We start from the raw sequence: 16,152 nt of genomic DNA on the forward strand, positions 1-16,152 counted from the left end.
ACAAACATTTTCTCATGTGACTATATTTTTGCCTAAAACATTTTATATATATACTATTTCACTGGATAAATGCACCACAATCTAAGCAACCTCGTCCTATCGGCCACATATGCAGCTTCTGACACTGTGAGGAACATCTTTCTTTGTCAACGGATCTCTCACTACAGCTCTGATTATCTCCTTAAAACAGATCCTTAGAAGTACAATTACGGTGACAGGAGGTAAAAAGAGTCATTACTTGTGGTCACCTGCTTTCCTGACAGGTGACAGCAGTGTCCTTTTCCCCCAGAAACCTTGCCAAAAGTCTTACTTGTTGAGCCCTGACAGAATCACTTTGTCTAAAAATCTTTGCCCAATTAATGATAAAAAACAGTATCACATTCTAAATTACACGTATTTATTAGTGAAACTATTTTTTTTCCTGTTTATTAGTTTACAATGACCAATTTTGAAAAGAGTCCTGATTTGATATTCTAATCTGAAGATGTCAGAATGACTTTGTTTCTTCCATCTTATTACAGAGAATTCTCTGGAGGGAAAGAAAACACCTCTTCAAATTTTCCTGGACTGTTACTGTCTTTATTTTTAATTTACTCTCTATTTTTACATAAGCTATATTTTTTTAATCTACTAAAACTGTATTTTTAAAAAGGTTATAAATTCAAAACCCAAAATTCAAAAGGTAGAAAAGAATTTGTCTGGCCATCCACCACCCACTAGTTCCCCATAGTGAAGACAATCAATGTTAGCATTTTCTGCGTCCTTCCTTATGCAGAAGTCTAGAGACACTTATGCATAGAAAGAACTATATATATGCATGTACATTTCTCTTTTTGTACACCAGTGGTGGCACACAACACCCACTTCATCACTGTGCCTTTTTCATTTAATTGTTTACCTCAACTATTTTTTTGTTTGAGACTGAGTCTTCCAAATAATTTCCTCCAAATCTTTACAACATCTAAGACACTAAATAGAATAAATGGTAATTGAACATTCCAATAATAATTATAATGTCTACAATGTTCATTTTCTAAATATCGAATTTTTCATACAATAAAATTATAGGCACACTGTGCAGTACACTAGAGTCCTAAGAATGTGTTTAGTACATTTATGTATTTTTTTAAAGTAGAACTTTGATTTTACTAATTTAATTGCCATCAAGATGTCAAGCTCTTTGCATTTATGAAATTCTATTGGTCATTGCCATAATCAATATCATGTTGAGATCCAGTTGGGATTTCCAACTTTAACTGTACAATGAAGAAATATGATTTCTTTTTCTATATTCTTTATGATGTGGTTTCCAGGGATGAATCAGTGAAACCTGGGCATGATCTCTAGATAATTAAGTGAAAACTCCAGCTTATTTCAGGTGAGCAGGTGAGCAGAGGAGATGAAGCTTGTGAATCAGGAGCCTGCTTTCCTGTCTACTGCAGGAACCTATTAGGAGTTTAAATCTGTTTGCCCCTAGAGTCTTTTAAGCTACCATTTAATACTTCAAGAAACCACAACACTAGATTAGATTTGAGTCTCAAGGGTATGACTGCTTATCTGGGGAAGTAAGTTTAAGCATCACACTAAATTCACAGCTTTTCTATTCTTTAACTAACAGCTGATATGCTGTGGACCTCATTTTTCTCATGTTTAAAATGAAGATGCTAATTATCGCCCCATAAATATTTTACTTTTATCCCACGAGAAGATGCATGAGATAAATGCTGAACAAACTTTCAATGTGCTCCATGTTCCTTTTCCCAACTGCAGACCGATTAAGAAGGTATACAGGCTCATTGCAAGCTCAGCGCTGGCAAAGTTATCTGGATTTTTTTTTCTTTTTTGGGGGGGGGGATTTTTTATAGGTGAGAAGCCAGGAGGCAGAAATAGACTTCCACATATGCCCAACTGGGATCCGCCTGGCAAGCCCACTAGGGGGTGATGCTCTGACCATCTGGGGCCATTGCTCCACTGTAACCGGAGCAATTTTAGCGCATGAGGCGAGGCCATGGTGCCAGCCTCAGCGCCCGGGCCAACTTGCACCAGTGGAGCCATAGCTGCAGGAGGGGAAGAGAGAGACAGAGAGAAAGGAAAGTGGGAAGGGTAAAGAAGCAGATGGGCGCTTCGCCTGTGTGCCCTGACTAGAAATTGAACCTGGGACATCTATACACTTAGTCAATGCTCTACCACTGAGCAAACTGACCAGGGCTGGTCCTTTCTTGAGGCATGTCACAAGGCAGCTCTCTAATGAGAAGAAAAATTACACAAACTTCCTCCGACCCCATAGGGAGTGCCTACCAGTAGTCACACCAGCAAGTAAAACTAGCTCAACGTGACTGCCACATTTCACTCACACAGCTCCAGGAAGATGAGGACCTGGCCATCCTCATTAATTGAGCAATCTACTTGGAGTACATGTACATCTCCATGCAAGGGTGATGACACTCAGGATGTACAGAAATTTACCTACTATGTTATTCAACCCACATCTTTTACCAATACACATATTCTCCACACAGCATCTAGTACAACACTGACTCGCCTGCTTGATCTATCGAAGAAAGGACATCTCTCCTCACAGAAATCAAATATACTGTTTGTCTGTCACAGAGTGGATTGTGGTTTTTTAAACATTAAAACTGACTCTATTTCTTCTTTTTAAGAGAAAGGGAGAAGAGTGGCATAATTCATTCACAAAATAAGTAAATGCTTCTGAAGTATAATAACTTCACCAATACTCCGTGATCCCAAAGAGAGGAGATGGCCCAAGCCTCTGGACCCCAAAGCTGGCTAGGGGGCAGAGGAACTAAGCTGTTGCATATAAAATAGACAGAAAAATTGACCTTCATTACAGAGTCCCACAGGGCATTCCTGAAAACCAGAGAAGCAAGAAATCTCGAAGAGGGGAGGAGGTCAGGCAACATGGTGATGAACAAACTCCATCTCCTCAGGCCGTCAGTCAATCTGAAGGCCCCTGACACATGTGTCTCAGAAGAGTCATTCGGGAGATGGGGGAGATCATGTCAGCATAGTCAGGACAGAATTAGACAGCCACAGCCACAGGAGGGGAGGGGAAATGAAGTAGGAGGACGTGGAGTCCGGCGCCAGCTGTCACAGCTGGTTATAACAGCCCACTTAGCAACAGCACACATCTGTCTTGCTGCCTTGGTCGTCTGCATCCAGTCTAGGTGCGCATGCTTGCAGGTAAATTGGACAACTAAGCTGAACGGCTGGCATGCCTGCAGGCACACTCCACGTACCTGTCACCCACCAGATTGAACCAGTACCCGGGAACCACGAGCAAGTCGAAAGCATCAATCCGCTCACCAAGCCCAGCAGAGTTGCACCTCTGTAAAAAAAGGGACATGCCATAGACATCTGACATTATTACTATCTCATTGTCCCCTATATGAAAATGAAAACTATCTCCTGCCTCTAGGATCACCCAAGAGAGAACATGAGTGTGAAACAACCAATGAGATACTGAGAGCCTACGGGAACCTATATTACATACATTCGGAACACTGAAGTCATAGCAACTCGGACTTGAAATAAATGATATCTGTAGTCTCTTATGCTCAGTGTAAACAAAGGAATTGAGTGTTCTCAGACTATGAAGTTACAGTCCATACTGGCCATATGATTAATTCTAAATGATTCTGCAAAGACAAAAATAAAAAGTCACTAGAAATCATGTCTACTTAGTTTGTCTCTTTCTTCTTTCTACCTCAATACTGCCTTTAGCTACAGTCTCTGCCTTCCTGCCCGGGACTTGTGTCCGTTTGATAAGTAATTGATAGTTGTGTGTTTTTAAGACAGCCACACGCTATTTCATTCTTTTGCTACTTTGGCAAAAACTTGTAAGGGAAGAGAAAAATTTAACTTTCATGGGGAAATCCAGTAGCAATAACAACAAGGACATAGCACTCAATCAAGTAGCTATAATATAAATTAAGCTAAAACACATAGCACTTTGAGGGGCTGGGTGAAAAAGGTGAAGGGATTAAGCAATGAAAAAAACTTCATAGACACAGACAAGAGTATGAGGGTTACCAGATGGAAAGGGGGTGGGGGAGGTAGATGCGGGTAAAGGGGGACAGAGGGTGATGGAAGGAGCCTTGACTTGGGTGCTGAACACACCATACAATATACTGATGATGTATTATAAAATTGTCCTCCTGAAACCTGTATAATTTTATTAACCAATGTCAGCCCAATAAATTTTAAAAATAGCACTTACTGCCTTCTAGGCACTGTTTTTTAGATTTTTACATTTAATTACATTGGCTCATTTAATCCCCATGAGTCTGTAAGATAAGTGATACTATATCCCCATTTTGCAGAGGAGGACGCTGGGGGGAAAGAGCAACAAAGTAACCTGCCTGAGGTCACACAGAGCTGCACAGACGCATAGGCCTGGGAATCCCAAAAAGGTGCTCAGGCTCCTGAGTGAGGTTCCCAGCTGCTGTCCTGCAGCCCCCCACATCCTAAGGTTAAGGATGAAAGCCTGGATGAAAGATGAGGAGAGCTCCACTAAGGCAGATACGGTTGCAGACAGGGAGGAAGGGATAGATTCTTGCAGAGAAGTAGTAGAATCGACGAGATTTAATGCCCAATTAGACGCAGAACATGAGGAAGACTCAGAACTCTAGGAGGACTTGGCAGAGTGAACCAAGGCCTAGAGGAGGAACACGTTTGGGGACTGGGAACCACAGAGTCCAGATGTGGACATGCTGAGCCTGAGATACCTGTGGGTATGCCCAGATGTTGGCTGGGGAAAGACCCAGCAGGCAGATACATGCATCCAAATGTGGGAATTTCAGCGCTTTAAGAGAAAACAGATCTCTGAGGCTGATGTTTAAAGGTCCCTGCAATGTTTTGACATAAATGGCTGGATGTCGCCACTGGAGGTGTGAGGAAGAGCAGAGAGAGGGTTAATGAGGACCAAGCACACGGACCCATTGCTTAAACTCATGACTGCTAACTCCCTGGGTGCTTTATGGCTGGAGCAGGTCCCAAAGTTCCAGCGGATGCAGAGATCTCCCAGGGCTTCCGTCCTTTGCTGAGAATCAACTTCCATGCTCAGGTGACAACCCAGTTTCCCATCAGGGCACTCTGGCCTCATCCGACCAAATGCCCGTAACTGTAATGGGGTGTGTCTGGGGAGAAGGGGGGTCTGGAGAAAATGGTCAGGGAACGCTATGCTTTCCCTGCCACCAAAATGGTCTTCCACACCGGGGAAGCCTCGGAGTCCCAGGATGCCCATGCAGGAGCTCCTAGAACCTCTTACTTAGCTGTGCACAGCCCTCCGTGTCCCCCATTTACCCACAGCAACCCTCCAGCACTGGGCAAACACCTTTCTGGCTCCCCCATCTCCACAGTGCACACAAAACTTCATGCACTGATTCAGATATCTAAATGAAACAGAATAGGAACTACCCGGCTGGCACAGAACCAGCGGCTCAGCAAGGAAGGTATCTCTTCCTTCAACCGTCACAGCCAACTTCCAAACCCAAACTTACCCAAATGGGTTAGGGTCCGGCCCTGGGTGGGGATGCCCACTCACTGCCCATCTGGAAACAAGGGAGACTTCTCCAAAAATCCAGTGGGTGAGGAACACAAGACTGCCAAAGGCTGCCCCGGCCAACAACCAGTGAGGTCTATGGGCCATCCTCTTGGCTGACTCACTGGTCTCTTTTCTCCCTGGTTTACTGCAGTCACCATCTAGAATAAAAAATGGAAAAGGGTCAGTTACACGGAAATGTACCCTCTACATTTAACACGGTTTCACTGAGTATAACATGGCCCGTGGCTTCAAGGAGCTTACTTTAGAAGGGGAGAGGAGACCGGCAACTACAATACACAGCAGAATCTGCTGAGAGCCAGTCAGTGGGAGAGACTATTCTTGGCAGGCTAGATCAGAAATGGTTTAGGGAGAACAAAGCGTCTTGAAATTTGACAAGTAAACATGTCAAAAGTTATTTACTTCATGTGAAGTTAATGGTAAGAGCAAAAATAGATGTAGGATAAGTGAAAGATGCACTCAGGGAACAAATATGTGGAATATTTCCAGAACCAGCCTGCTTCTCCCCCAAAGAAAAGGGCTTTCCTCTAAACCTCATGTATCCAGAGTAATCCCAGTGCATTGACTGAGCAGATGCTATATGCTGGGCCCTGTGCTGAGTGAGCCCTTCTTCTGAGCTCATTTAATCTTTACAGCAACTTTATGAAGTTGGCTCGATTACGAATCCGATTTTACAGATTAGAAAATTGAAGTCTAGCGAGAGAACAAGTGACTTGTCTAAGATTGGCTATAAAGAGAAGCTGGGATCAGGACTTCGGCTACCCGGCTCCAGGGCCTGAGTACTTAACCAGACTACACTTCTGGGGCTGTCTAACCAAGAGGTCTCAGCTCACTGCATAAATGCCTGACCATACAAAAACGAACCAAAGTGGGGGGAATGCAGGCAGGAGGATTTCTTTGTAGGAACGGAGAGCCTGTTAACAGGGCAGATGCTTTAGGACACTGTGAAGCTCTCTGCAGGGCAGAAGGACTCCTTAGGGTCGGCCTCAGGGGCTGGCATTCTGCCAACACAGGAGTCAGAGGAAGGAGGAGCAGAGCTGAAAGCTATGGGGATGAGGGGGAGGGTGGTGAAGACAGAGGGGAGGACAAGGCCTGGAGGCGAAGCAGACAGTCTTTGGAGAAGAGACTTAAGCTGAATTTGCTGAGTACTACACTGTGTATTATTATGGTGGGTGACCCTTCCCTCAGGACCCAGCAAATATCCAATAAAACTACATATGATCAGATTTTCTAGAGAAGCTGATGAGGAGTCTGGAGTTACATAAATGTGAGCACAGGGGAGAAGCGGGGAGGGACCCCCAACTGGGCCACATAAATTTAAAACAGAGTCAGGAAAGAAGAAAATACAAGTCAGGAAACATAAAGGATGCCCTGAAGGTCAGACCCTTATCAGGCTGCACCTGTGGAGTTTGCTGCCTGCGTGTCCCCCTTTAGATGCTAGTGTTGGCCTGACCAGGCAGTGGCATAGTGGATACAGTGTTGGACTGGGATGCAGAAGGACCCAGGTTTGAGACCCCGAGGTCGCCAGCTTGAACACGGGCTCATCTGGCTTGAGCAAAAAAAAAAAAAAAGCTCACCAGCTTGGACCCAAGGTCACTGGCTCTAGCAAGGGGGTTACTTGGTCTGCTGAAGGCCTATGGTCAAGGCACATATGAGAAAGCAATCGATGAACTAAGGTGTTGCAACGAAAAACTAATGATTGATGCTTCTCATCTCTTTCCGTTCCTGTCTGTCTGTCCCTGTCTATCCCTCTCTCTGACTCTCTTTCTGTCCCTGTAAAAATAAATTAATTTAAAAAAAAATAGATGCTAGTGTTTTATAAAATACAATATTAGTGCACTAAACCAATGTTCTAACTGATACTAATGCCACTTGACAAATGGACTTGTACGATGTTCCCCTATTCTCACTACCCCCATTCATGCCAAAATTGGGGCCCAAGGGGGATTACACAAGCACTTTGTTCATGGAGAGCCAAAATCCTCTAAACTTCCACGAACCTGTGAGATTCCTCCTTGTATTTACAAAAGAACAGTGACTCATTGAGAGCTACACAAAAAGACAGGAGCGCATTAATTAGACTCCAGTAACACTTCTCCCTTCTTTTCAGAAGAGTGTCAAATTAGCCGATCAGGCAAACATCCAGGTTGAGTTTGTGTCTCTCTTGGAGAAAGTCAGTGGCAGAGAAAGACAGGTGATTTGAACGGTGATGTGAATATGCAAGATTTCCTTTCTTTTCGATTTTGGATTTAAAATTTAATGATCTTCAGACTCCTGGAAATAAAAAGCCAGGTAGTTCCCACAGCTCTCGCTCACTAATAACGCTCCATCGTCTGAGAAAGATGCTGGGGTCAGAGGAAGAGGGATGAAGGATCCTCCCTGGAAAGCCCTCTCTGAGGGGAAGAGGAGAAAGGCGGGCTGTCAGCTGGCCGGGATCATGGGGCCTGGACTCCTCTCCCTTTTCACAGAGACACACGCCAAGACAGCTTTTTATATCCACCCTCTGTACTAGCAATAAAAAGATGCCTTCCACTTAGATAATAGTCCACCGACTACGTCTGTTACTGTTCCAGAGGGAGAAAAAGTTGAAATAGAGAAATAGTGCATAAGAACCCATTTTTACCTTGCTAAGGTATGTTACATTCAGGTCAGAAATACTAACTACGCAAGAGAGAATCCTTAAATTGCACACCCGCTAACCTGTGGAAATGCGGTCAAGTGTGGCTATGGTACTCAATGTCAGTATCACTCTGTTGGGCATCTGATAACTCCAGATCGGGTTGAGTGAAGTGTACCATATGCGGAGAACAAGAAGAACAATCTGTCCTAAAATGAGTCCCCACATTCTGAGGTACCTGTAAGTGCAAAAGTATTTTTCAATGACTTTTTATGTGGTTTCAATGAACTATGTCCATCATGAATGTCACAGTTTCCTAGAATGGGTATACGAAATAGTCTGGCTGCTAATCTGCAGTTATTTCCATGAGCCTTTACCTACCTCATTACCTAGGCCATTTGTCAAAATTCCTTTATTCTTAAAACAGTATTAAGACTGATAGCAGGTATTCATGTCCTGATTTTGTGAAAAGGTAAAAATAAAAAAAGGAGACTTCTACAAGGGCATATAGAAGATAAACACTATAACCTGGAGCTCTTGGTCCCACTTGCCCTCTGGTAACTGATCAGACACTCATTCACCTATAGGTGCATAGGATACGGACCATACCTTTGCAAACCACTTCCTGTCCACCATGTCACAGTTTGCACTATCAGCGAGGAAGACACACCAAGTGCAAGGACAACTAGCCGAAGTTTGGCATTCGGAGACTGGAAGGAGGCTATGCTGCCTACAAACAAATTAAGGAGAGTTAGATATTTCTGGCAATCATGCATTGGTGCTCAATCTTCGGCATTTCATAACTGTTGCTTCTGATACCATCTTTATACTCAGGAAGATAGAGTAAGTATATATTGTGTGTGCATATAAATCTTTTAAAACTTTTATTGGGTGGGATATCATTCATTCCATAAAATTTACCATATTAAAGTGTATAATTCTATGGCTTTTAATACATTCACAAAGTTGTGTTACTGTTACCACTATCTAACTCCAGAATATTTTCATCACCTCAAGAGGAAACCCATAAATCCATACCTGTCAACAGTCACTCCCTTTTCTGCCCCCCACCTCCCAGCCCCAAGCAATCACTCACCTACTTCCTGTCCATTTTTCCTATTATTGGAAATTTCATATGAATGAATCATACAACATGTCATGTCTTTGGTAGCTGGCTTGTTTCACTCACTATAATGTTTTCAAGGTTCATCCATATAGCATGTTATCAGTACAATATTCCTTTTTATGGTTGAATAATAGTTCATTGCATGATATACACTGTACCACACTGTTTATCCATTCATCAGTTGATGGGCATGTGAGTTGTTTGCACTTTTTGGCTATTATAAATAATGCTGCTGTGAACATTTATGTACAGGTCTTGTACGAATAGATGTTTTCATTTTGGGGGTATATACCAAGGAGTGAAGTTGATGGGTCATAGGATAACATTTTTATGAACCACCAAGCTGTTTTCCAAAGGAGCAGCATCATTTTACATTCTCACCAGCAATGTGTGAGTGCTCCAATTTCTCCACATCCTTGTCGACACTTGTTATTGTCTATTGTTTTTATTATAGCCATTCTGATGGATCAAAATCTTTAAGGTCAAAATAATCTAAGTCAATATGAGTAAGAACTAGTTTAATAGTTACCTTCACATAGTTAACCTAAAATATCTGAGGTATCAGAGGTAAGATAGCATATCACACTTAGCTCTTCTCTGTAGTTGTGTAAAAATACCTTAAAACTCTTTTTTCCTTAAGAAGCATGTGAAGGAAGTTTTAGGGCAAGTCATGGCTTACTTCAGCCTTACTTAGTTAGCATCAGCAAAACTCGATGATTAACTGGAAGAGTATCTGGCAGAAACTAGCCTCTTCACCTTCAACTCTGAGTCACTACTCCACTTTCTCAAATATAATTCTACCTCTACCCAAGATGATGAGTTTCATGGAGGAAGGAGGTGAAAGGGGAACAACAGGAAGCATCTCATGTACCATACCCACCCCAAAATTATTTAGTATCACATCTCTTTTAGCCACCAGAAGTTTCTGGGCCAGAACTGGACTTAAATAAGAAAATACTGTCCCAGTAACTGCTCAGACAGTGACTTTGTAAGTAAGGCAGCATTTTGCAAAGGCAACAACAAAAAAAAGTCTCAGTGATGAGATCAGTCCCATAAAAGTCAACCAGAGAGTGTGATGAGAAAATAAAACATGCACAGCTTAGGGAACATAGTCAATAATATTGTAATAACTATATATTATGTCAGGTGGATGCAAGACTTATGAGGGGATCACTTTGTGAGTTCCATAAATGTTGTACAGCTGAAATTAGTATAATATTAAATGTCAGTTGTAATTGAAAAATAAAATTAGGTTAATCTTTTTTAAAGCTTACAGGAAATTCAAGTATGGGGGAAAATAAGGAAATAAAATTTGAAACACTCGAGCCGTTGTAATTCACAGAAGGATGCGTAAGCCGATGGCAGTTTAACTCAGTTACTGTAACTCAATTGAGGATGGAAAACTTCATTTCTATTATTTCTAGGAACATAAAATTTCACGGTCATTTGACACATCTTTCCATTTTGGGGGGCACCATATTTGTAAAGGGTGCATTTTTTCAGTGGTTTCTACCACTGTTCTTTCTGAGCCCATGCTCTATAAAAACCAGAATTCTACACCTTGGTGGGTAGCACTACAACTCACTGCACCAACTATGCTCTGCCTTCCCCAGAGACTGATGCACAAAAAAGCAGAAGGCAATTTCCTAGTGATTTCTCCCAGTGTTCCTGAAAAGAAATCAACCGACTGTTCCCAGCCAGGAGAAGTACAGCACATGGTTCATAAACAAATGCCACTGAGAAAACTCAGAAACCAACTGTGTTCTAGCAAAAGGGCAAGACATCTGGAGTTTTCAGCGACACATCCAACCACACTGGAGTCTGGTGGGTTTTTCTCTTAACATTTTCTCAGTAATCTCTTCTTACTTTTTTTTTTTTTTTTTTTTTTTTTTTACTACTCAAAGGGTTCAATTAGGCTATTTTTCTCCTCTTCTTACTTTTTTACTACCACTATATCACCAGGTGTCTCAGTATTTATTAATAAGAATACATTAAATTTTTAATTGCTATTTCTTGGCAATGTAACATGCTCATATTCAGAATTCAAAAGGTACAAGAGGTATCCAGTACAAAGTTCTCTTTCATACCTGTGTCTATGTAACCATATTTTTCACCCTGGAAGCAACTGAAATGCCATCAGGTTTTTAAAAATCCTTCTAGAGCTTTTTAATGCATGTACTAAATATAATTTCATTGAACCTTTTCCCACACAAATATTAGTATTCTGCACACTAATTAGTGCTTCCTTTTTTTCACTTACTCTATGTTGAAGAACATTCCATTTTGTTACATAAATAATAGTTCTTATTGTTTTTATAGGTGCAGAGGACTCCATAATAGTCCAAGATTTATAACCATAATTTAATTTACTCTCTGTAAATGACACTTAAGTTATTTCCACTCATTCTATTAAAATATTGCCACAATGATTAAGTAACCTTGTGTTTTTATTATTTTACACATAGGTGAGTATAACTGTAAGATATATTCCTAGAAGTGGAACTGTTGGACAAAAGAGTATGTACACACTTGTAATTTTAATGAATACTGCTACATTATCCTCCACAGAGGTTTGCCAACCTACATTCCCACCAGCATGGCCAGCGCCCACTTTCCCATCCTTACGATACAGTGTTATCGACTTTGTTTTCCTGCCGAACCAATAGGTAGAACTATATATAAAAATATTGTGAATATACTTTGTATTCTACACATTTTAATATATTTTTAAGAACCAACTATATTTCCTTTCCAGTAAACTGATGACAGCCTTTGCCCCCTTTTCTATTGAGTTGTTGGTTCTCTTTTATTACTGATTTGTGAAAACCCCAAAGATCAGAGAAGTCAGCCCTTGGATGAAAAGAGTTGCAAATATGTTATCTGGGTTGTTGTTTGACTTAGCTAACTATGGTTTTTGTCATGCATAATTTTCATATTTTTATACACTATCATGTAATAGTTTTAATGGTTTCTCAGTTTTGTGTCATATTTGAGAAAAAACACAGTATGTTCAAGAGCTGACCTGTTTACGAAGGTTTCTTTCTCCTCCCTATTTCAGTGATTTCTTAAGGCTTTTCCAATCAGATAGAAAAGTTAGAAATGCACAATACATTGGCTTTTGGTCTAACAATTTTACTAAAATTCAGAATTCTAAGATAGTGGTAAGAGAAAATCGTTTTTTTATTCAACCATTTAGCATTCAGAGAACAGTACATATTTTCACTTGATTTTTAACTAAAAACAAACAAACACCTTAAAGGGATACTTTTAAATCTTACCAACAGTAATAATCCTCAGCAAGGTTAGCATCCACTTCCTGTTAACCAATTTCCAGAAAGAAGTCATTGTTAGGCATATGGGAGAAAGAAACGCTATGCCAAAAACTTCGAGCCCCGTGAGCTTCAGTGTTTGCAGGGGAAAGTAGTAAATCATCGGAGGCAGGCCATGCCAGAGCGACCAGGAAACATATCCTAGGAGAAAGACGAAGTGTAACATTGTCATTGTTTCGAAGCATAGCCCTGCCTCTCCACTACTACTGCCCCAGCTCGCCGCCCTCCTTCACAGCTCTCCGTGACTGGTTTCCCCTCAGAGAATTCCGCCCTTCGCCTGCAGGCCAGTTTAAGAACGGCTCCCTGCTATTGTAAATCTCTGGGCATCATCCCTTCGTGGGGTCCTTTAACCTTGTTCACACCCCCCTAGGTCATTCCTTTATTAAAACCTCTTCATTTAGAACATACGGGTTAAATTTGGTTTCCTGTCAGTACCTTGATTGATGACAGTTCCTTATCTAAGTTGACTTGTAGAATGAGAAAAATGAAAACCGACCGGGGCAAAAGGCAGCAGGTTCTTTCCTTCCACTCCGGACTACACGCAAAGGTAGATCGGTTAGTCAATAATCACTTTCTTGAGAGAAGACTATTTTAAACCCAACCCTTAGGAAATGGTATGTGGTAGCGGAATACCCAGATCTGAAGTCAGTTTCACCTCTGCCAACTGCTGGCTGCCTGTGAACCCTTCCACAACAATGACAATGAACGCTTGCCCTGTGCTGGGCTCTGTGCTAAGGGTTCACACGGATCATCTCTCTCATCCCTCACACCAACCATGTCCAATGAGGTCGACATTATTTTTGCTCCTCTCTTACAAATGCAAAAACAAGCCTCCTGAGACTCAGAAAGTTAAATAGTTGTCTAAGGTCACAAAAAACAGCAAAGGCAGAATGAATTTAAACCCACGTAGTCTGTCTCCTAGTAGCCTTCTAACCACTAAGTGTACTAAATTACTCTCAAGTTACTTTTCAGCCTTTCTTAATCAGCAAAATCACACTTTTAAACACCGTACAGTTGTTCAACTTAAATGAGATCAAGTACAAGGAGTGCCAAGCACTCTAAGTCCTCACAGCCAGTCTCTTCACATGGCGGTATTCAGGAGACACAAACTGAGCCAGAGAAATGGGCCCTCTGAGCATTACCAGCTCCCAGAAAATCAAGTTCTCAGGAAGGCGCCCCTCCCCGGCGGGAGGAATGCTTGCTTAATAATAAACTGCAAGTTTCCAGCAGTCTCCCAAACGTTTGTTGGGGAAGTCTGATATTAATCACACACTCCGACAGAATTACATCAATAATTGTCCTTGGGACTTTTTATAAAGCTGCTAAGTGAGCACACGGGACTGAGTTCGACGCTTTTTGCCAAATGCCCAAATGTGCAACCTCAGTCACCAAGACCACGGATACCGAACCAACACCAGCAGCAGCAGCAGCTACTGTCCTGCGTGCTCACCCACCGCCGCCGGGGGAAACGGGTGCCCCTTGAAAGTTCGGTACTGAGTCTTATTAAGTTAAACATAAAGGTCCGGGGTTGGAGGGAGCGCTACGAACCGCGCGAGTGCAAGGCCGACACGTGGAGAATTCGCGCGCCTTGGGAGTAATCCCAAAGTGGCGTGGGAACCCGGGAGGCATCATCTCCCGCGGGCGCCTGGCCTGAATCCTCGGCTTCGGAACCTCAGTCCAGGTCTTTTCTTTTTCCCCTACGGCAGCAAAAATTCCCAGGGGACGATAAGCATCTCTACTCTGGGCACAGAGCGCACCTTTCTTCCTCGCGGAGCTCAGCCGAGCCGGCCTAGCGCTGCGGCTCCGAGGGAGGCCGGGGGGAGCGCGCACCTGCGAACGCGCGCGCGCGGCGAGGGCGGCCTCAGCTTACCCAGGAGCGTCTCCAGGACGATTTCTCTCCACAGGGAGCGCATGGCCGCGGCGTGGAGCAGTGTTTTCTAGGACAGCAGCAGCGCGGGCCAGCCCAGCCACGCACACCCTGCGCCCCCGCCAGCCGCAGGTCCTCGCGGTCCCTGTGTCCCCACGCCGAGTCCGCCGCCGCCCGCGGGCCGGGTGCCGAATCCAGGCTGGGGTGGGGCCGCAGCCCCCGCCCCGCCACACCCAGCCCAGCCTACCCGGCCTGGCACCGCCTGTGCGCGCTGCGCTGTCACCGCCGCGGGCGCCTCGCGTCCCTGCGCAGCCTTGGCTCCACTGCTTCGGCCCGTACCGGCCGCCACTGCCAGAGCGGGGGCCTGGGGAGCTCCGCCGTCGGGCAGCACAGATCGGTCGGCCGGCCGGCATCCAGAGCAGCCCGGGGAGGGAGCGCGGCCAGCCCCCGGGGCCGCGGAACCAGTGCAGCTGAGACCGGTGGTGCCCTGGTTTAAACAAGGCCACCGGGGCGCGTTGCGAGGAGAAGGCAAAGGGAAAGACTGGAGACTCGGATGGGCCAGCTGTAAGACGGACTCTGGAGCGTCTGGCGAACAAGTGTGAACAGGACCTGGGGGTCCTCAGGGCTTGGGCGACGCTCCGGAGCGCGCGGGCTCCAGCGAGAGCCACCCGGCTGTGCTGCTCCTTTCCAGCGCGGGTATTGAACTAATAGCATTCTGGAAAGGTGGTCAGAAAATTCTAGAGACTACAGGATTTTCGGTGGCTTTTAGAGACTTCGCAGCACTTGCTTAGGGGAGAGAATACGGGGGCGAGTGGAAACTGCCCTCCTCAGCTTTATGAATAATGTTCTTGAGCAGTTCCCATCCCCAAGGAGAAAATGAGAACCGGCTCTGATTAACAATGCAGCGACTGAACTAGCCAGTTATTTCTCGCTCAAATACTTCCACACCTCGGGGTGTCTCCAATTTTTAAAGAACCTTTTCAAAGCATTTTAATTTTATTTTCTTTAAATTTGGGGGGAAGCGGAGTTTATCATTTCTGAAATGGTTGCTCTGAAATTAATCCATGATGAGTTGCCTAAAAGTGTAAGAATCACCTAAGAGCAATTATTTCTCAAAGTCCACAGCAGTTTTGAGAAAAGAACTGCAAATAACTTAATTGCTTACTGGTACTTTGTCATAGGATAGTTATGGGTCAATGGAGTAGAGTTGAAAGTCCAAAAATAAAGCCTTTCATTTAGGGTCAAATGATTTTCAATAGGTTTCCCACCATAATTACATGGGGAAAAGGATAGTCTTTTCAACAAATGATTCTAGGACAACCGAATGTCCACATGAAAGGAATAAAGGTAGGACATCTATCTCACATCATACAGTATATGAAAATTAACTCAAAAGGGATCAAAGGCCGAAAGTGAGAGGTAAAACTATAAAACCTTAGAAGAGCACAAAGGCATAACTCCTCATGATCTTCAGTTAGGCAATGGATTCTTAGCTACAACATCAAAAGCACAAATAACAAAAGAATACATAAATTGAACTTCATCAAATTAAAAGCTTTTGTGCTTTAAAGGACACTATCAAGAAAGTGCAAAGACAATGTACAGAATGGGAGAAATTTTTTTTACTTA

General features: G+C 43.3%; 1 protein-coding gene across 2 annotated transcripts in view; it reads right to left on the bottom strand.

Moving 5' to 3' along the window:
- Positions 1–14,690, bottom strand: part of CWH43 (cell wall biogenesis 43 C-terminal homolog) — a 50,318-nt gene extending 35,628 nt beyond the window's left edge. The window contains exons 1-6 of one of the 2 annotated variants that reach the window (XM_066279826.1): positions 14,527–14,690; positions 12,606–12,797; positions 8,811–8,931; positions 8,285–8,439; positions 5,523–5,724; positions 3,261–3,349 (exon numbers count right to left, since the gene is read on the bottom strand). In XM_066279826.1, coding sequence (XP_066135923.1) covers positions 3,261–3,349; positions 5,523–5,724; positions 8,285–8,439; positions 8,811–8,931; positions 12,606–12,797; positions 14,527–14,569 — 802 coding nt within the window. In that variant the 5' untranslated portion in view covers positions 14,570–14,690. The other variant, XM_066279827.1, reaches the window with a different exon arrangement.
- Between the last annotated feature and the right edge of the window lie 1,462 nt (positions 14,691–16,152).

This window comes from Saccopteryx bilineata, chromosome 5, assembly GCF_036850765.1.
Source record: "Saccopteryx bilineata isolate mSacBil1 chromosome 5, mSacBil1_pri_phased_curated, whole genome shotgun sequence".
In the NCBI taxonomy this organism is placed as follows: Eukaryota; Metazoa; Chordata; class Mammalia; order Chiroptera; family Emballonuridae; genus Saccopteryx; species Saccopteryx bilineata.